The sequence below is a fragment of the Phyllostomus discolor genome, chromosome 1 (genome assembly GCF_004126475.2).
Source record: "Phyllostomus discolor isolate MPI-MPIP mPhyDis1 chromosome 1, mPhyDis1.pri.v3, whole genome shotgun sequence".
NCBI lineage: Eukaryota > Metazoa > Chordata > Mammalia > Chiroptera > Phyllostomidae > Phyllostomus > Phyllostomus discolor.
Window position 1 is genome coordinate 134,235,229 of NC_040903.2, and position 21,979 is coordinate 134,257,207.

Below are 21,979 nucleotides of genomic sequence, written 5' to 3' on the forward strand. Positions count from 1 at the left end.
ACTGTGCATTAATTTAAAAAATGCACACTTTCCATAGTGGTTAATGTGGTAGGCCAAAGTTCAGCTTTGATAATGTGCATAGTAATGCTCAGTATGACGATGAGTTGGGGTAGCTGAAAATTTAGGATGGTTGCAAGTTTGGTGTAGTATTTGGATTAGCATCTTAATCTGTGCCTTGTCAGCCTCATCAGTGCACAAGCTAGGCATTCTTCCCCCCGCAAAACTAGCAAAAAATATGGATGCATCTTTTTTTTTACTTTCTTTTTTTTTGTTTTTAATCAAGAATAATGACCAAGGTACCTGCTTAAACAAATACTACCAGCATTCATTAGTTAGGATGGTTACATGTAAAAGAAATGATGCCAGATAGTAACAAATCCAAGAGAAGTTTATTATGAAAATGGCACCTGCGGATGAAAAAATTAAGTTACATAAAGACAACCATGTATGTGACATGTATGAGAATCTACAAAAGTATAAAAAGAACCCTGTTGTAAATGAAGTATGTACATTTCTGATTTGCAGCATTATCAATGGTCAATGAAAAAAAATGTTTCAAAATAAGCCAGGCACTCAGGAAGTTAGGTCCGGTTAGCTTCACACAAAACAAATGTACCATAGCTGTCGCTTTGTAACGTTTTAATTTATATATATATATGTATATATATATGTTGTAGAGTTGGTAACACTGCTAAGATTTTTTACGAACAGAATATCCCTTTCCCCGTTATTCAGCTACTTGGCACCAGTCTCCTCATAAAAGTTTTCATATATTTGTACAAGAAATAGTTAAAAACACAGACACAGTCTTCACAGGTAATGAAGTTTTTTTTTTTTTTCATTTTGTAATTTTAACATTATGGATTTAGACAGCAGCTGTGATTATCTGTTAGTTTAAATCACCAGAAGTCATATTGACACAACACAGAAACATTTATAAAAGAAAAAAAAACAGCTGTCTAGCTGTTCTTTATAGCTGATAGGTGCATTCCTTTGATTGTTCGATAGCTAGAGTAGAGCTTCCAAAATTAATCTTTAAATTTTGTGATTAGCCTTCTTCACCTTCTAAAACTATTAAATCCTTCAACTAAGCTCACTATTAAAATCTGTGGTATTTCACTTCATTTTGCCATTATTCCACTGTGGTTTGGGCCCAACTCACAGAAATCAAGGTCCTAGAGGAATCCACTCAACACAGTGATATTCAAAGGACAGCCAAGTTACTATAGTAGCATTGCACGCATAAACAAATATATATATATGACAATTCTATATTCCATATACCCTCCCCTTCTGTTTTTTAAAAAAATGTTGGTTGACCTTTGAAATAGTTTTCTGTCTCACTGGTAATTTCTTGATATATTGCTCCATCAGCCAACCTGGAAGGACACCAAAGAAAAGCACCCACTGCTTATAGGTAGAGCACAAGGGACTCTGGGAATGTTAACAACTGAGGCTATATGGCATCAATTTATTTAGTATATCTGAGCATTATTCTTCAGTGCTTTGAGGTGCACTCCAGAAGAAAGAGTCATACCCAGAATTCCATGTGGGAAAAATGGCTCCATTAACCTTGAGCTAGTTAAGAGTCTTTTTATCTCTGAGAATGAAAAAGATTTTGGAGAAGGAAGGAAGGAAAGGGGGAGAGGAGAGGGAGAGGGAAAGAAAGGAGAGGTTGGGAGAATATACACCAGCAAAGCAACAGCAGGAATTTTAAAAAGTGAAACGGAAGGTTCACAGACAGTAGAAGCAGCATAGGGGTGACATCACAGAGGAAGGCCACCACACAAAAACCACTAACCCCCAAGAATCACTGATTCACTAGGACTGCGGGAATGGGACTGGACCACTCCGGACTAGAGATAGAGCACAGAGAAGACAAAGGACAAAACAACTACATTAGCTTAGTATATACTGCATATAGAAACACACATTGAAACTGCAATGGACGACAGCCAAGGACACGTACACACTGCACACGTTACAGTTCTCACATCTGTCGTTAGATGCCTTAACGAACAGCTGCCCAAATGGAGCGGAAGGAGAGTTTATACTCGACAGTCATTTGGAGTGTTTGACACTACACTGATTTCTGGCAACAAAGACAAAATAGGATATTTTTCTCTTTTTCTTTTTTTTTGTACTTAATGTGCAGTTTTCAGTTGCAGTTATCTGTTTGAAGCTTATTAACCCATTCTTTAGTTTTAAACTGTATTGGTTCCAACCTAGAAATAAGAGAACCAAAGGGAAAAAAAAATTCCATCAAATCAGATCAGTCCCCCAAAATACAACCTTCCTTTTTTTTTCTTTTTAGCAAGAAATGAACAAAATTAAAACATGTTAAATATGTTTCCTTCTTTTACTCTGAAGTGTTATTGAAGTTGCAAAAATTAGCCTCAGTTAGACTGAGAAAAGGAAAACAAAACAGCTCAACCAAAGGCAGTACGTACCTAAACTGCTCCTCAAATCAGTTCGATTGAGTTCTCCAAAAGCCCCTTTAAAAAGGGCTTTACTGACCCATTAAATTTAATGTGAGGCTATGTTTGTTAGTTGGGAGGTAAAAAATTTTAAGTCCTGCAGCAAACGTTAATGAGGGCTTTGTCTTAACTAACCAAGGAGACTGCAGCAATGGACTTCAGGCCAGGACAGAACACTTCTTCTTTTTTTTCCCCCAAAACCCAGCCCAGGAGCTGCATTTTGTATGAAGACATTACAGATTAATAATAAATGATAGCACCATGGTTTTAGAAATTAAGTTAATGTTTCAGTAATTAACATTTAGTCCAACTGTTTTTTTTTTTTTAAACATTCTAGTCACAGGCCAGAAATTAAGTTTAAGAACCCAAATTATTTTTATGTGCAAGTAAGAAAATCTTAAAATCTTAACCATAAAAAGAGAATTAAATTCTGCATAAAATTCTAAAATACTATCCCCCCCTATTTTTAAAGGAATTAGGAACAAAAGCAGAAGCCACCCCAATTCATTTGACTTAGTCAAACAGGGCATATTGTTTATGCTTGTCTCTTTCAATCTTGATCATATCAAGATCTTTGTGAAGAAAACCCAATGGTTGTCACTTGAAAAATCTCTTGACCACAAGACTGAGTATTCTATGGCAGAGGCATATACACATGAAAGACATCTTAACAAAGATGCAAAGGAAAGCAAAACAACCCAACACACATCTTAGAAGAAGACAAAATGGCAGGCAACTGGTCGTCTGATCCTCCGAAGGCCAAAAATAAACATATCTTTACAGGAAAGAATAAGTCAAGTGAAAGCAAGCGGGAATGGGATGGGGAACGTCCTGTTGAGAGAAGACGCTGACCTGCCCAAATTCAAAGTGCTAGAATTAAAGGTCTAAACGAAAACGCCAACGACGATGCCTCCCAGCGGAACGCCCGCCTCAGTCGTCCTTGCGCTCCAGAGTCTGTGCCGCGTGGATGCCGTTGCTGTAGACGGGGAAGGGCAGCGTGGAGAAGAGTCCCTCGGCCGTGGTGAACACGTTGCCCGCGGGCATCTGCGTCAGGCTGGCCGCGCTCACCGCGCCGCCGAAGGGTCCCGACATGTTGAGCCTGTGCACGTGGTGGTAGAGCATCTCCATGGGCGTCTTGGGGTCAAGGCCGAAGCCGGGGCTGTTAACGTCCACGAAGTTAACAGCGTGCGCGTTGGGCAGCAGGTTGCCCTGCATGGCCAGGGTCACCTCGGCCGGCGCGTAGCGGATGGTGCCCGTGGTGTAGACCCTTTGTGCGGCCGTGCTGGTGGCCGCCAGGGTCCCGGTCACCCTGTGCACCAACGGGAGCACCACGTTGCCAGCCTGCAACCTCTGCAGCGCCTCCAGGTCCCCAGTGTACAGCAAGGAGTTGGACGCGCTGGGGCCACTCCCGCCGCCCCCGCTGCCGCCCCCGGGGTGCTTGTCCCGCGGGGACGCGGAGAGCGGGGGCGACAGTGGGTCGGAGGCGACGGGAGCCAAAGCCGTGGTGGTGGTGGTGGAGGCGCTGAACTGAGTCTTGCGGGCGGCTGCCCCGTCGGCGCCCGGTGGGGTGAGGACCGAGTCAGGGATGGCCACGTGCAGGCCCCCGCTGCCCCCGCCGCCCTGCGGGGACGGGAAGTGCTCGGAGCTGGGGGGCTTGGTCATGCTGTAGGGGGACTCGTTCCTGGAGATCTCCCGGTTGGGCGGGTAGTTCCAGATGCTGCTGTCGTTGTCGAAGTTGATGGGTTCCGAGATCTCCGTCTTGATCTTGAGCACCGAGGCACTGTTGGGGGAGGACAGCAGCCGCGGGGGCTCCACCAGGCCCGCGTCCAGGCCTCCGGGGCTCGAAGCGCTGGACAGGCGCCTTCGGCTGGCGCTGCCGCCCTTCTGCCGTTTCCGCCTCTTTTTGCGCTTCTGGTGCTTGCTGGGGGCCTGCGCGCCCGCCTCGCCCGCGCTGTCCGAGTCCTTGGCGCTGTCTGACGTGAGCGACTCGCAGTTCTGCAGCCTCAAGTCCGACTCGCTCTCCACGTAGCGCTCCACCTTGATCTGCATGGGGCCTAGGGCCCCGAAGCCATCCTCACCTGCCTTGGGGTTCTCAAAGTCTGAGTGCTCGAAGCTGTCGTCGCTGTCGCGGCTGTCAGGATTGCTGGAGCTGTGGCCTTGGTCATTGCAGTTCATGTCCTGGTCGCACGTGTTGCCCGACTTTTTCCGGTCGGGCTCCGGGTCTTCGCTGTTCTCAGACTGGTTCCCCTTCTCGTCGGACTTGGAGTTCTCGTTGTCCTCTGTGTGCGGGTGGGGGGCGTGGTGGGGGGCGCGGTGGGGAGAGGAGAGGAGAGGAGACAAAAGAGACACCACATTAATGGGGCAAGACCGGTCTCTCACTTGCTGGGGGTCCTGCAGGAGCTGTCTTGTCCCTATCCTGAGCTTCTCTACCACCTTGGTTACTTAAAGCCTGGTCTTCTCTCCGGGCCTAGATTAGCTGGACCTTGACTCAAAGTGTGTTCATGGGTCAACAGCACTGGTCCAGCTGGGCACTTGTTACAAATGCAGAATCGCAGGCCTCCACCCAGACCTACCAAGTCAGATTTTGTACTTGAATGAGATCCCCAGGTGGTTCAGGCACATTAACGTTTGAAGGGTCAAGCAGAACTACTCGGGGACTCAGAGTAAATAACCTGGAACAAGGTGTTAGTGACACATAAAAATGATGGTGTGCAAGGTGATTTTCTAAAGAGGGCATGTGCTTTCCGCTGGTGACTATTTGTTCATTGAAAACCACACTCTGTTCCTACAGTTTTTTAATTTTTATTTTTTAAAGATTTTATTCATTTATTTCCAGACAGCGAGGGAGGAAGGGAGAAAGAGAGGGAGAGAAACATCAATGTGTGGGTGCTTCTTGTGTGCCCCCTACTGGGGACCTGGCCTGGAACCCAGGCATGTGCCCTGACTGGGAATCGAACCGGTGACCCTTTGTTTCACAGGCCAGTGCTTAATCCACTGAGCCACACCAGCTAGGGCCTAAAGTTATTTTTCTCTATAGCATTTACCACCATCTGATTCACTGTATGTTTTACTTAATTTTTATTAACTTCTATCTCTTCCAACTATTACAGAATACAGGTTCCATAGGGCAGGGAATGTTTTTTCTTTTTTGTTCACTGTATAAATCAGGAGCAGAGGCTTTCTATTCTAGAACTTCTGATGAATGCAATTTAGGAGGTAGGAAAACAGATCCTTGGTGAGTGTTCCTCACCTCCTTTGCTTCCGTGAGGCTGTGTCTGGAGTGGAAGGATATGTGTTTACAAACCTGGAGAGCAGGTGTCCAAGGAAGGGGAGTGGCAGCTGGACCCCTAGCCATCCAATATATTTTATATTTTGAAGACAATAGATTCTCCTGGTAATACAACCTCAGAAGACTTAGGGATGATGCTGGTTTTCTGTTACTGCTGTGATGCATTTTGGTGGAAGCAGGACCAGAACCTTGGAAAAATCATGTAACCACTCTATAATTCGACATGGGAATGCATGGATTTGTTTTGCACAGATTCAGAAAATGAGTAACAGTCCAGTACCGAGTCATTTACCAATGGTGTTAAGTATCTGACTCTAGAGGCTCAATTCCAGCTTGGTGAGGATGTGAATATTTGGGGTGCAAAGTCAGAGTCTGCCTTGGAGCATCAGAGACAGTCCTGCTATCTGCTTCTGATAAAGAGGCCAGAGTTGGCTATGGGGTCAGGGCAGGGCCCCTCTGTATGGCCAGTGAGGGACTGACATGAAGTGTATTTGTGTACATATATTTATACACCACAGTACACCTATATCTATGTGTATAAGTATACACCACAACATACATATACATATATATTTATACACATAAATGCATGTATACATTTACAGCACATACATACATGTAAGTATTGGGCATACACAATACACATGAGTGTGAAGGTCTGTCCAGAAAAAGTCAAGCCATTGTTAATATAATGTGAATGGTTTGTGTCACACTGATGTAACCTGGCAGCCAAGAACAGTGGACTGGAATGTGCATGTGAGGACAATGACAACCTCACTGTACTAGTCAGTGTGGGCGGTAGATGCTGTGGGGTGAGCATGTGGTCGTGGCATTCAAAATGACTGAGCAAGTACAGCAATGAATCTGCATCAAATTTTGTGTTAAGCTTGAACATTTCTCCACAGAAACTATTGGGACCATTCATAAGGCCACAGCTATGGGCAACTGGTGACTGGCAGCTTCATCACAACAATGTGCCCGCTTATGCATCTTGTCTCATGCAGTTTTTTTTTGGCAAAACATCAAATCGCCCAGGTGACTCAGTCTCCCTACAGCCTAGATTTGGTGCCCTGTGACTTCTGGCTTTTCCCAAAACTACAATCACCTTTGAAAGGGAACAGATTTCAGGTCATTAATGAGATTCAGGAAAATACAATGAAGCAGCTGATGGCAATTGGGAGAACTCTGTGAGGTCCCAGGGTGCCTCCTTTGAAGGGGACTAAGGTGTCATTGTTCTATGTACAACTTTTCTTGTATTTTGTATCTTCAATAAATGTCTCTATGTTTCATTTTACATGGCCAGATACCTTTTGGATATACACACACACAGGTGTGTACATAGGTATGTGGTGGTGGTGGTGTGTGTGGAGGGTTTAGAGACAGAGAGAGACTCAGTAATAACTTGATGTGTCATATGTCTCCATATCAAATCTGACCAGTTTCTGTGCTCTGATACTGCCCCTTTGGCCATGACCCACCCCTTGTGTTTGGAAAGGCATGCTGTAACTACAGAACATGGAGAAGTAGTAATACCTGTAATACCTGAGGTGTCTTTAGAGTCTGATTCAGAGTCAGATGTCTCTGAGGATTCTGATGTTTTCTCCGGTAGATGGGGGAGCTGGGCGATGTCCATAGGCGTGTCCTTGTACTCTGGATTACTGCGGGGAGGGAGGCATTCGTCAGGCGTGCAGACACCCCTTCTGTATGGTTTACTTTTGACCGTCTTCTTCCTACTTCCTTGCCCCAAACTTGGAGTTTAGAGAGTTTAAAAAACTAAACATGAAATCATTTCTCAGCTCATCACAGGACTTTTACAGAAGCTTGGACTGTATGTGTGGGGGTGCAGGTGCACCTTGCTACAATGATTGAATACCCAAACATGAAAGCCACTAAAAATCTTTTAAATAATTAGGTGCTACTGGAGGCCAGGAAACTGTGCTGCTTAACATTCCTCCTAGTATAACACCTGGTGGGGGGTGGTGGGGAGGATGAAAAGTACTTTGAAGAATTCACTCCCACACCTCTTGGTATTCGCTGTCTTCTCTTGGGCTCCTAATGAGGCCATTGCCTCAGTACTCTTGTCTTGGCTCCCTGGTGGAGCTTCTCAGTTGTTCAGATGGCTCCAAAGCTGTGGGAGGTGGGGACAGAAACCTCGGCACCTAAGATCTGACAGATGCACAGGTGCACTTTGGGATGCATGCATTATGGCTACTGAACTGTCAACACACCCATTACAATCACATTTTCATCTGCTCATGTGGTGTACACCTGTAGCTTGTTAGCTGGAAATCTGATTGCAGTGGGTAGAGTCCCAGAGTGAGAGAGGCCCTAATGGAATTTATCTAACCCCACTTGTGCAAATGTGTTTAATTTTTGTTCTATTTTTAATTCAAGAACAAGCCTCTTCTGGAAAAGTTTGAGTTAGATATCTTCTAGAAATGTCACTCCAGGGCTGGCCCAAGGTCTGAGCAGCATAGGCTGCTAAAATTTGAAGCCACAAGGAAAGTCTCTTGCTTCAAAATGGAAAATGCCTCTCCTATCCTTCCATAAGGGTTAGCCAAGCAGAATCTTACAGCAGATGATTACTGACTCATTTGCTAATTTCTAGTGAAATTCCTAGATTAAAGAGTCCATGTTTTAGTAACTAAAATGCAAGTGTCCCTGGGAAGGTTAATTCACTAAGATGGATTATCGGGCATTTGCTCCTTAGTGTGAGTTAACTTCAGTAGCTGGGCTTTCTCTAGATAATCAGATGAGACGAATGGTGGGAAGGTAGACTTAGCACTAATGTAGTCTCTGACTACTCTGAGCCTGTAAATCTACCAAGTCTTGGGAGGGAATGGGAAGAAGACTGGGGAGCAATAAGTTCAAGAAGGACAAGCCTGGATGGGGCCCAGGAATGAGGGATTCTGAGCAGGAAGAGGGAGCATGATAGTACTGCTCAGGGAAGAACAGAGAAAAAGAATGTGGGAAAGAATAACAAACTTCAATAGTTGCTGTTTGCCAAGACTAGCTCCTTTTCTTACTAAATCTCTAGCCTATCAAAGTGATACCAATCAGTGACTACTTCAGGAAGTTTCTCCTGATGAAGCCCATCTATGTTAGTCCAGACAGCATGGAGGTTATAAGTCACTTGTCATAGAACTTCACAGTCTGTTATTATTGAACTCAAGGTGAGCCTTTGGGTTGGCTGAAACGGGTCTAGCATGTCTGAGATTGAGGCTCTTGAGCCTGAAGACTTGTCTTTCATACCCAAACTGATTTCTTTATCTCCATAGGCAATTAGATGGACTAGGATCACCAAACACTCATGAGCTTGTACCATGTGGTCCTAGGTTAATCTAACAGTGTTGATCCAAAGTTGCGTTGACTGACCTCTCCTTAGCCGTTTTCATGCCTTCATTTGGAGGCAGAGCAGGAAGTCATGAGGCTGATGGTGCAGTAAGAGAGACCCAGATAGGAAGAAATATCTCTGAATGAGAGTAACAACCACATAGATTGTTTTAGTACCCTAGGGTACTTTGGCATGGGGGACAGACATCTTTTCATCTGTGGTATGCCTGTTACCTATGCCTAATTCTTAATAATATAGCATAACTCCATTTTTGTCTAGCAAAAGATCAATACCGAAGTACCTCATTCTGTTTTCTCTTTGGCATGTATTCATAACCTTCTGCATGATGTATGGAACAGTATTGCCACTGTTCCATAACCTCTATATAAAGGAATTTCCTGATGTCACAAACACATGACTCTATGAAAATCAGGCCTTGGAGGAATGCACATTAAGTACACATACCTTTAGAGAGAATTAATGGAGAGTAGAGGAGGTCAAGAAAGGAAAATGAAAGTAGATAAATGAAGACTCTTTTAAGTGGTGCACATTAAGGCCCACCCCAGAGCAATAATCATTAGTGTCTGATTGATATGCTATTGGTAGCAAGCACATCCATGCCTTCAAGTCCTCACCAGTGTGCAGGAGCACACGCTAAGGGTCAGTGTGCTGATGAGCCATGGTTGTCAGCATCTCAGTTCCATTTGGCTGTCTTAAAGAAAAATGGCATTTGAGTACTCCCTGTCTAGATTATCAGCCAAAGGGCAACAACTTCCATTCATAAAATCTATTGGAGGTTTTCCTACTCAGACCATGTGTGGGCCCTGCTTGGTGGCTGCAGGCCAAGAGAAGCCAACGACTGGAGTGACTGGGGTGGGAGGGAACCAGGTCGAACATTCGAAGAGCTCCATGGCAGGATTGGTGGAGAACCTCCCAGGAAGCCTGGCCCAAACACAGACCACTGGGCTTTGGTCCTGGTTCCTTTTTTCTAGTTTGAATCTAAAGGATTGAGAAATGGTCTTGTACACTAGAATTTAGGAAGCTGTTGAGTTTGGCTGCTTTCGAGGATGTAAATTTGAGGATACATTAAAACAGCTGTAAAGCTTGCCTGAGATCACAGAGCAGGCAAAAGAAGATTGTCTTCATTTTTATACTGATGTTATCTTGATTCCAGCAAAGCAAGCCACTTTGCTTACCACAACTTCAACGTCTAGGCAATCAAATCCTATGGAATATGCTGAGGACTGCAAAGGGCTGTAATACCCCACAATATACCCTACCACCTCTTTTTCATCCCCTTTTGCTTAATTTTCACAAGGATTGGAGCATGTGAGGATGTGTGCATGCAGTGGGGGGAAGGAGGTGCCCTTGCAGCCTTCAGCTTGAGGCAAAAGTCTGTGTTCTTTTTAAAGCCTGAGCATTTGTGGAGAAACCAAAGCCACTTCTGCAGAGCTGCCCAAATGCTGACAGACCAAGAATTATTGAAAATGTTGTGAGTCTACCCTGAAAGGCCCTTCCAATATAGCTTTGATTTTTCCACATTTTTAAAAAATCTTGTGGAAAGAAAAGCAGAATTTCCACTTAATCTACACCAGATACTGTCAAAAGATAATACCACATGTCAGTTATTAACCATTAGGCTGTCTACTTTATAACTGAAACAGAAGCAAAAAAAGAATTAGAAACTATACCTAAGAAGATAATTCACCCAGATGATGTTCTTCTCGTTTGCATTCTTGGCATTAATAGCTATGGTGGCGCTAGACTGTATCCAGATATAGCCTCCGTTCTTTTGCATCCACCGGTAGTACTTCGTCACACACTGGCCCTTATTCAGCACTGGGGGTAAAGACAGAACGAAACAAAACAGAAGGCACTGTGTATTAAGACGGGGACCAGATGATCATTGTCTGCAACACTTCAACTCAGAGAGGGGAGGTCCCGCACCAAGCCAAGGTGCCCCTCTCTCTGCTTAATGGAGACTGCCATTAGTGGGACAAATACAATCAGCAGTTCAGTGGAGCAGCATCTCCCTCATGAGGGTTACTAGCATTTGCAGCAAGACTTTGTTCTGTTTTGGGAAGCCACGATGTGAAAGGAAGAATAAAAGGACTACAAATCTCTGTGGCTCACAGAACACCTAATGCAGTGTGGGTATCGGCAATGGGTTTGACATTAGATGGTAACGAAGGCGAATGCACATGGATTTATTCATAGCTCCGAGGTAGACCTCTTTGCGATTCTGGCTATTTGAGTGGTTCCGAAGGTGCGTTCGCCCTCCGTCTTTGATCGTTCACCCCAGTGCAGCAGTATCAGTCTGCGTCCTTATGCATCTGTTCCTTTTGATCTTGTGTAGCAGAATTTACAGTCCATGTATGAACTACATTTACATCGGCCAGGCCGGGGAAATTCTGGTGGGACTTCATGGAATGTTGGAACAAAACAAATTTCCCAACCAAGTCACAGAGAAACTCTGGCCTGAGGGAGGCACAGAATTGATTTGACTGGAGCCAAACAGAGTGACAGCTCCACACAGACTCTGAAATATGGCCCAAAATGAAGGAACAAGTAAAAACAATCAGTAATGTGAAACGGTGCCATTAAATACCCACTGAAAGAGAGCTTGAAAATGCAGATGTTAAAAATGATACTTTAACCAAAATCTTGCCAAGTTGAAATTGATTTGATTTGTATCTAGGTACTCCTGAGCTAGTAAGGGGGGAAAGTGCAGTAAATCATCCCTGAAATAAAGTGCTATGGATGAGAATGGTTTAAAATGATGCTGGAAACGTGTAGAACCTGATGCTATTGCTTGGATACGCGTGGCAGCAACTCCACACCCCCAGAAGTGCGCCAGCTGGCTGGCCACTAGAGGGCAGTGTGCACTCGTCCACGTCTCCCACTTTTGGCATGTCCTTGTCTCCGTCTGCTAAAATGAAAAAGCTCTAACTGCTGTAATAAATTTGACTAAATTAGCTGCTAAATGGTTATCTCAAGTAATATGTATTTGCATTAATCATCTTGCTCTAAACCAGAACAAGCCAAAGTCCTAAAGACGTAGTAAATTCATATTGTCCATTTAATTACGGCTAATAAGTGCTTCATATACAATAGTTTCATGAAGTACATTTTGATTTTTTTTTTGGTGGGGGGAGGTAGAGGAGTAAAGGGAAGTCACTTTCAAAAAGAGCTGTGTTTCAGGCTGTTGTAGCTCTTCCCGTTGTGTCTGAGCCACTCTCCCTGGCTCCGAAAGTGATCAAGAATCAAACCTTCACATATTATATACAGAAACATAGAAACTTCAATGCTTTTCTCTCATTCTTCCTTTTTTCTCACAATACACTAAATAGATAGTTGTAAAATTGAGTAATTATGTCATAACACTTGTTTGAAAAAGCCTTGCTTTGATGAGTGCTTAAGTAGTGGCAAGTTCTATTCCGTAACTATTCACCAGTTTAGGGTATTTTTAAGGCCCAGAGCTGTCATCCTTTCCTGGTGGCAGGGCTCCACAGGTAGCATCGTGCTCTCCCTTTGTAGGCGGTTGTAAGTTCTGCCGTTCTGCACGCATGGCCTCCCAGGCTACAAGGCTGCATGGTGAAGCTGAAAGCAGTAAAATTCGAACTCTGTCATAAGGCTCTTCTGTCAAACCACCGTTGCATGCAACAAGATGTGCTTTTATTCAAATACTCTCATCCTGGTTAACTGTTAATAGAGGAACGATGGGTTATGAAACTCTGCCCAGTATTTTTACAGAGAAAAAAACTGATAGCCCCAGTCAGGGACTGGTGTATGATTCTCTCAGCTGTGTATCTGGAACAAGGAATAATTTCAAATAGTTCTACTAATTTAACAAAGGCAAAGAGGCTAAGAAGCCCCTGTTTTTGAATCATGTGAAGAAAACATTGAAATAGTGGGCCACTGAAATGGCTGGGGATACTGGATTTTTGACCAAAAGCAGGCAAATTTAAAATATATGTGTGTGTGTGTGTGTGTCCCTAAAATATGGTACATAGAAAGGGTCAATGTGAAAAAGGAATTAAAGTCAAATTAGAATGTGCAGAATCAACATAAAGATCACTTTCTCTTCCTAATACTGTCTCTTACCTAAAAATAATCAAGCAAGCAAACAAACAAACAAAATCTCAATTCAGAAACACATGGTCAGCAAAACATTCTGCCTGCGTGGTGGGATGGATCCACATATAAGCTATGAAGGGGGCTGAAAGGCTTATTTGTTAGAAGACTGAAATTATGTTGTCATCTTTTTGAGTTAAGGCAGTATGACTCTTGTTCTGTTTAGGTGCATCTGTGTTTCCTGAGAAGATAAATACAACTTTATTAGGGCTCATGAATACACTAATGCAGCCTTCCTTATCTCCCAGGCCAAGGGCCATTTGGCAAAGGCAGGAGACCTAATGAAAGAGAGACCAGGTCAATTTCCACGTGAGGAAGTGGTTGTGAAAAGGCTGACCACTAAGGGAATCCCGTGGGGTGGGGTTCCTTGGAGAGACAGGAGCTACTTGGGTGTTTAACTTACCATGGTGAATGCCACAAAGCAGATCTGGGAGCCATCACTGGTTGGCTGAAGAAAAAGTTTGACCTAATCCATTAATTTGCCCTGGGACAGCCTGGCAAACAGAATTCTTAAAAGGAAAACATTCTAGCATAGTCTTAGATCATGACTATTTCCTGAGGATTAGTGTTTCTGAGTGAGACCCCGCATCAGTGGGGATCTACATAACTCGAGATAAGGCACTGAGTTAGCTCCCACTGTGGTATGGAAGGATGACCCAAATATTGCCCCAGTTGCTTTTGTTTTTCAGGAGGTCCCCTGAAAGACGCCATCATGGATTTTACTTCTTTCAAAATGAACAAGGAATAATTTTTTCTTGGGGCTTCAAAATATAAATGTATGACTTTGAGATGAAGCTTCTTTCTTTTTTTTTTTTTAAATCATACTGGCAAATCAGTTGGATCCTTCCAGCTGTGCCAGAAGCAGGATCTAACGCTTTTCCTGAGCTCATGTGGTCCTAATCAGCTCAAGAAGAAAAGCCACCTTGGTGCCAGTTTGAAAGAGATTTTTAGTTTGTAATAAATTAGACAACTTGAAGAACACAAAAACTTTTTTGATTCTCTTTAATCCAGTGGCTGTTTTATTTTTGAGTTTTAGCTTGAGATAGAGAAAAATGGGAGGATCTTTATTTCAGTCTATTTCATAGAATCCCTTTTTTTGTGTGTGGAGAAAAACAGAAATAGGCATTACATAAGTCACTTATGAAAGTCCTTACAAGATAGTTTGTCCCTTGAAAAGAGATAGATCCTCATCGACCCATCGAGCCCAGGAATGATTTCATGACAATGTGCTCAAACTATAAAAAGAGGAAGAAAAGAGAGAGAGGGAATATGTATGTGGGTCATATTTGTAATCCTACATCATGTTGTGTTCAGACACTTAACCTGGCACCTTTTTTTTTTATTTATACCAAAGTTCACTTTTTGCTTTCCAAATTTTTGGTGGCACAGCCCATGTGTCCTTCACTGGATCCACTAATTGCATCGTAACACCTGTATAATTATGTCTTTAAAGTTGTGCTATAGGAATTCATTTCTGTTTGAGGACCCCAAAACATTTAAATGGCCTTTTCCTAGGTTTTATAGGGTAAACAGGAATACATAGGGAGGACGAGTATCTCTTTCCGGGATTCACTGACAACCTCACATGGTCCCAGGTGTAACCGTGTATGCCCCTGCTACCACACAGGAATGTGCTCCTTTTTACCCTGAAGTCTAGGGTGTAACCAATTGCTTTTGGCTGCCATTGCTCTGAGGAAAACCACGAAATGGTCATCAGTGCCATCCTACCTTCCAAACTAATGGTGCCTTTCAGTTACCAACTGTGCTTTTCAGGGGACAGAAGTGACTCCACTGAGAAAAGAATTCAGTAGAGGCCCAGAGCCTTAACTCTTCCTGGTTGAAAGGCCAAGCCCCACTCATTTGACAGTTTTTGGCTATTAGCAACACAACACCATCTACCCCTAGCTGTGAAGGGGGTGGTGAATAGAGTTCAATCATAGGAAAATAGCAGAGAGCTAACATAGGACAAATGACTGAACACGTGGCCTTCCCTGCACCCCACCCCCTGCCGCTGCCTCCAAAGACTGGGTGCTCAGTTTTATTGCATGTCTTTTTCAAATGTCACCAGGTCGCTTGGTTTGAGCTTACTGGTAGGGATGCAAGGAATGTACTGCTTGTAGAGAATAACTACCACCCCACCCAGTCTGATGACCTCGTTGCTGAAGCACACGTCCATGGCTCTGCACAGTTCCCCACAGAGGCATTTCAGTTTTCTTTGGGAAAACTTCATCCACAGAGATAGACTGATGGCTGAAAGGACATAAAGGAAGCCTGTGTCTGTGGCAGGGACATGATTCTGTTAGTAAATCAAAACAAATCAGTCCAAGTTTGCCTTCAGAAATATGGAGAATAAAAGAGAACATGGTCTCTTCCTGTTGGGCTGTTCTACCAAATCAAAGCCAAAGACTCTAAATAGTGAGTTACTTGTGTCTTGGAAAGAAGGAAGCAGTCTCATTCAGTTTGAAGAGGAGCTGAAGAACACATATCAAAAGCGGCCTTTTAGCAAAGTGTCTCACAAAAGGACATTTTAGTGGTTTGCATATGCATTAAAAAGCTGCAATACTTGGTGTATTCAGGTAAGTATAGAATAAATAGGAAATGGTGAGATCATCAGAGGGAGATTTCACACTTCACATTCACACAGCTGAACAAAGAGCTTCATTATTGTCATGGCGATAGGAGGACGCATCTGCAGCGCCATTCACCCCTCCTTGAGGTGCCTTCATCAATGGCTCAGAGAATGGAGAGCGGATGCCTGTGCTAGAAACTCAAACTCATTTTTGAATTCCCTAACGTGGAGAGTGTGTGTTTGTGTGTGTGAGTGTGTGAGTGTGAGAGAGAGAGAGAGAATCACACTTTCTGTTTAATACCACAGTTGGGTGCTTAGCTGTAGCCACTGGTTCTCTTTCTACATTCACAAAACTGGCAGATGAAACATGAAAAAGAATACTGACTCTTTAATCTCTGCTTTTCCACCTAAGGCCCAAGGCAGGCTGACAGGCAACTTCATTCTGGAAACAGGAGTTTTTTTTTTTTTTAAATTCTGGATTACTTTTCCTCTGCTTTTGAAAACTGTGGGCTTATAGGGGAATGAACCTGACATAGACTTAAAACAAGAACAAGTTTCTTTATCTAAAAAGTTATAGTCCTTGATGCTCTCAGGAAGGTCATTTTCAAAGCCCACAGGAGAAACAGCATTAGAGCCAGAGACTGTGCATTAAGTGCTTTATTTACTTGCAATGGAGACAGTTTTTCATTTAGAATTGCTCATAGGATCAACCAAGTCTTTGATGCTGTGCAGACTTTCCTATAGATTTTGCAATTAGTGAGCTAGATGTCTTAAATAGCAGGCATCCACGAATTGGTTTTTAGGTTTTTTTTTTAAATCTCTGTGCTGAGCAATATTTGGTGAAGTTTAATGATATTTGATGCTTAATCTGAGTTACGAGCTTAAGGACAGAAAACCTGTGGACGTTCTGCGAACAACTATGCATCATCTATGGATTTCCCCCTAATACACTAATGACAGGCCCTGCTTGAATTGCTATCTGTGTGATTTATAACCTCAGAAGAGGTTTTTTCCTGTACCCCAGCCAATTGATAGATTTTTATTAACTGTTAATATTGAATCATGCAGAAAACTTTTCATTGATTTGGAACATGTCAATTTGTGAAGTTTAAAAAATAAATTCCCTTTTTCTCCATGATAATGGACTGAATTGAAAACCAAAGCTTTTAAACACTGATGGTATCATGTTCTGAGACAGGAAGGATCAAAGTAATTGGCACGAGCGACATCTGACATCTCAGATACTTTTTCAAGCTGTTTTCAGTCCAACCAGGAGCTTTGGTGCCACTTGTTCTGCCCCTTCTCCACCTAAAATAGTTAAGGGCAGAGGATTTCTTAGTCCCATGCTGATTTTTAGTTGTTCAGCCCCCCTCCCCACCCCCGCCAGGAGTTTACTATATAAAGGAGAAGCAGTGAACCCTTCAGCGTGGAATTTAGAGAGTTACGGCTAGAAAACGAAAGAAATGGTGGATTCGTTCATTCCTTCACTAAGTTTACCGGGCGCATGTTGGGGGCTGACGTCCTGTAGGAGTCTCACTTAGTCACAGCAATTCCTTTTCCCTTGCCAGTGATTGGCTTAAGTTTGAAATATGGTGAGGTGCTGGACGGTGAAGCTGAAAGGGAAGCCTCTCTACTGTGGGAGATCACTGGAAAAGTTTTCTTCATGTTGAAACTAAGGATTTACTTCTATTTGCCTTTGAATGGGAGACAGACTCTTTGGTTGTTGTCCCTAATAATTCACAACAGTGATAACCACGATGGGAAGTGGCGTACGCAGGGCTAGGAAAGCACAGGGGGTTCTGGCCTGGGTGAATTCTTCTTCTCCCTTTCAAGTTGAAGAGGAATGGAGTCTTGGGGAGGTTAAGTTGGAATGTAGGGAGGACTCCAAAAAGGCAAAAGGGAAGAGGAAAATCTTACACTCAGGGACCCTGTGTTTCTGGATGCAGTCACTTCATTAAACTACTAAACATCTTTAACAACAAATGTGTAAGGGGTGAGGCGTGGGCACACAAAAACTAGTGTTCTGGAAAATCACTAATATTTAAAGAAGCCTGGACAAATTCCATTTGTTCACCTGTTTTGTAAATCTTCAGAAATCTAAGCACTTTGTTGTGAAAATGCTGCAGATTCTCCCGTGGAGCTGTGATTGTTGACTGCTCACTGAACAGCTCTCCTGCCACTTCCTCTGGCTACCAAGACTCCACCTGGTCTCTTCCCAAGTCCCGGGGGATAAACCGTGATTGTTTAAACCAGTCGTGGTTAATTCCACCCTGCTAGTGTGTGGTTCAGGCTTGGTCATTTGATGAAATGCTCCAGATGCTGGACAATAGGACATAAGGGGGTGTGTGTCTATTGGAGAGCCCATGGGAGTATTTTCTTTTCCTTCCAAAATGAACACAAAGTAACAACTGACCATTTCCTGACTGGACGGTACCCTGCGAGGAACTGATGACTGGTGGTGATTCCCTGTCTTTTGATCATGAACAGAAAGTTGAGACAATTGTAGAGAAGCTGTAAGTCACTTTTATTTGGGTTTCCTTTATTCGTAATTGGATGCATTCTAGTTGATATGTCCTACCGAAAATTCTGGGAAGCCAGAGAGGATATGAAGTTCATAAAAGGATTCAAATAACCTAATCCTTAGATAACCCTATATTTATAGAAAAAAACCACTGTATGCTAAAGACATGTGCAAATCAAATTGTACGCTGTTCATTTGTGTAAGAAAAAGTCTGAAGTTTTTTGAGATATGTAGGATGTCATTAAATCAATATTTTAAGGAAAGTAATTTTTAAATATGTGGTTTATGTAAGAAAAAGAACAAAGTGTCATTATTAGAAGTTATGGAATTGATTTTAAGTTAACGTTTTTAGGTTACAGTGGATGACTTAGAAGTATTTTTTTTTCTGACCATGCTTTGTAAGAGCAATGGGTTATTTTCTCTCAAATATCAGGTGTTGTTTTTAAAAATAATAAAAGCAGCTACTGATTGAAATAGTAATAAAAAAAAAAAAACCCCTCCAGAATGCTCATTAGAATTGTATTAGGGTATATTAGTCAAACTAAAGTTTGGTTAACTCTCTGAATAGAGACAAGAGACCATATGTGGTTGTATTTTTGTGTCCTTTCGTCAGCCCTTTTACGCCTGGTTTGCCCTCACCCCACCTCCCTGCCCCCATATCTCCTGCCATCTTGGCTTCCTGCCGTCTTCTTTCAAGGTCCAGGGAAAAAATGCCTCCTGTGGGAATTCTCCATCCTTCCTTGGTTGCCCCCACCTCTGGGGTATCTGTGTTTCGTTTATATATCTTAATAGCCTTCATGTTATGCCACCCTTTCAAAATGGGCTGTTTTTATGCTGTCTTTTCTATTGGTAATAAGCTCCTTGAAGGTAGAGGTCACACATTAGTTATTTTTGGAAACTTCTAGCAATCCCACAAAGCTTTGTATGTCCTAAGTACTCACAAATGTTGGATGAACTCGAACAACAATACGGCACAGGAATATTCACACAGGTATTTGTGCACAGGAAAGTATTAGCCTGGGAAAAAACTGAAGGCCTTTTGATTATAAATTCACTATTACTATTTATACTCAACTTTCTCTACCGATATTTAAAACTTTACTTCTTTGTAATGAAGTTACTCTCGTTAGCAAGTAATCACATACTCATTTCATTTGAACATCAATGGAGATACCCTGAGAGTCAATTCACTACTCATATTTTACTGCTATTAATAAACTTACCCAATTGGAAAATGAAATCCTTACATTCTTAGCTGATTTGTGTTTACTTTTGCTCCATGTAAAATGATGCTTTCTAAATACTAGTACAGTAAGTATTTCTCAAACTTTAACATAGATAAAGTCAGCTAGGGAACTTGTTAACTGCAGTTCAGGTCAGCAAGCCTGGGGGGTACACCTGAAATCCTGCATTTCTGTAATGCACTGCAGCAGGGACACTCGGCTGGTGGCTAGGCCCTTGCTGGTCTCTGTTCCCTGTGTTTGCCTGTCCTTGGACTTGAAAATCTAAAATCAGCATTTTTCACCCTCCTCCCTCCCAAGAAAAAACATAAAATAATAATACTAATTCACTCCTGCATAGAAACCTGACTTTTTTTTGTCTCTATGTGACAGTCTTTTTAACTAGTGGACAGGCACACTGTATAGGCTGGCTTGGCTTTTGCAAAAAGTCAGCCATTCCCTGACTGACATGGCTCAGTTGGTTGTGTGTCTTCCTGTAAAACAAAAGGTCACCAGTTCGATTCCCAGTCAGGGCACATGCCTGGGTTGTGGGCGCAGTCCCAGGTCAGGGCTCCTGTGAGAAGCAACCGATCAATATTTCTCTTCCTCTCCTTCCTCCCTCCCCCTCTCTAAGAATAAATAAATAAAATCTTTAAAAAAGAAGTCAGACATGATAGCTATTACACACAGTTCCTTTCATGGTAATTTTCATATTCATATGGAAGATGAGGAAAAATCATTTGCTTTGGGGAGAAAAGTCCCGCCAATGATTAGGCTGTAGCTAAATCCCTAGAGTCAGGCCTGAAAAAAAGCTAAAATCAGAGAATAGAAGACAGTCCCCTGTGTTCTCTGCATTTAGCCCACCCATCAAACGATACCTTCCCTTCTCCCCTCACTTGCAGCTTCCTTTACTGCGTGCAATGGCAGCATACCCAAATCAACGATTAAATTCCCCCTTTGTTTGTGTGGCAGATGACAAATGCATGGAGGACATCTTGTGTTTCCTAGGCAGGCAGGGCACTTACTTTGATTGATGCTCCGTTGTGGAAAAAAATGAGCTGGGAAGGAATTACAATGGAGGGCCTGCAGACTGGAAGGGGATATACTAATTAGTCCTGCATTAAGCAGTCGGCATGCATTGGCGATGAGACGCCTTCAGGAGAAAGTGTAGAGGTTATTGATGCAAAACAGCATGGGATGCATTATGCCAGGTAGCTGTGTATTCCTTTTGTTAGGAAGTATAGAATTTAGTAATTAAGAAATAAACACTTAGGCCACTGTATTTTTTTTTAACCACCTCCAAATACATTGGACAGACCATGCTTTTTAACTCTCCATGATCTTATAGACAAGCTGGAAGTCCTTCTCTATTTCTGAAATAGCCCAGAGTTTCCTCATCCTGCCTGGTTCTAGAAGGGAAAACTGCCACCACTTCTGTACTTGTTGGCTTCTCTTCTCTAAAGACCCATAGCTCCAGACTTAAACCTTGCTGGTGGAGCACAGTATTATAAAGGGAAAGGAAAGTTTCCCTCAGGGCTCTTCCAGGTTTTAGAGTTGTTGATTTGACCAGGGGAGAACCCTAGGGGTATCTCAAGACAAATTTAGTATTTTCTGTAGGCAAAAGCCTGGATTAAAAGGGACTACAGAGAAACTGAGAGCATGTTCCTCTGTCTGGTTTAGCACCTAAGATTTGCCCTTCTATTTTTCAGGCTACAGGTGCAGGTGGAGTAGTAGATGGTTGTGCTGCTTCCTTCATGTTCAAGAGTGATGCAGATGCTCTAGAAAACTGGAACATGCGACTCTGGGGTGACAATGACTAGTCATCTCAAGGTCAATACCTCCTGAAGAGTGGAGAACTGGAGGGTGATAGGAAAAGTTGCTAAAAAAATGCTAATATGAATGGTTGAAAATTCAAACTTTGATATGTTGATTTGGTCAATTTGACTTGAAGAATCAATGAGATTGGGTTCAATGACTTCAGTGAGGTGACAAACAGAAAAAAATCACAGAGGATTTTGCTCACAGTGTGAAAAAAGGAGGACCTAAAATAAAACTCCCCTGGTTTTAGAACACCAATATAATTTCACTAACTCACCATGTTGGTATAGATAATGTGATTTTTAGTGATTCTCTCCATTGAAACCCAGTGAACTATCAGGTATCTCATGCTAACCTAATGGGAGAGTAGATGGGCCAATGTTCTTGGTTCAATTTATCAAAGTTGTCAAATGCTGGTGCAGCTGAGATTTCCTTTTACTTTTCTTGTTCTAGAGACAAGTTCGCCTAAGGATTTGCAGATGTGTATGCTAGGAAAAGAGATATAAGTGATAAAGATAGCATTTTGGGTTATCAAAGTCTATTGAGTGTTTAAAAAAATTTTTACCCATAAACCGGAGCACAAGACAGATATCAAAGTATCAACAATATTATCAGAT

At 42.7% G+C, this 21,979-nt stretch overlaps 1 protein-coding gene across 5 annotated transcripts in view; it reads right to left on the reverse strand.

Moving 5' to 3' along the window:
• Positions 1 to 370: 370 nt before the first annotated feature.
• Positions 371 to 21,979, reverse strand: part of NPAS3 (neuronal PAS domain protein 3) — an 854,510-nt gene continuing 832,901 nt past the window's right edge. For 4 of the 5 annotated variants that reach the window (XM_028506629.2, XM_036029409.1, XM_036029402.1 and 1 more), the window contains 3 exons: positions 10,792 to 10,939; positions 7,300 to 7,424; positions 371 to 4,756 (listed from right to left, as the gene is read on the reverse strand). In XM_028506629.2, coding sequence (XP_028362430.1) covers positions 3,408 to 4,756; positions 7,300 to 7,424; positions 10,792 to 10,939 — 1,622 coding nt within the window. In that variant the 3' untranslated portion in view covers positions 371 to 3,407. The remainder of the gene's footprint in view (positions 4,757 to 7,299; positions 7,425 to 10,791; positions 10,940 to 21,979) is intronic. The other variant, XM_036029413.1, reaches the window with a different exon arrangement.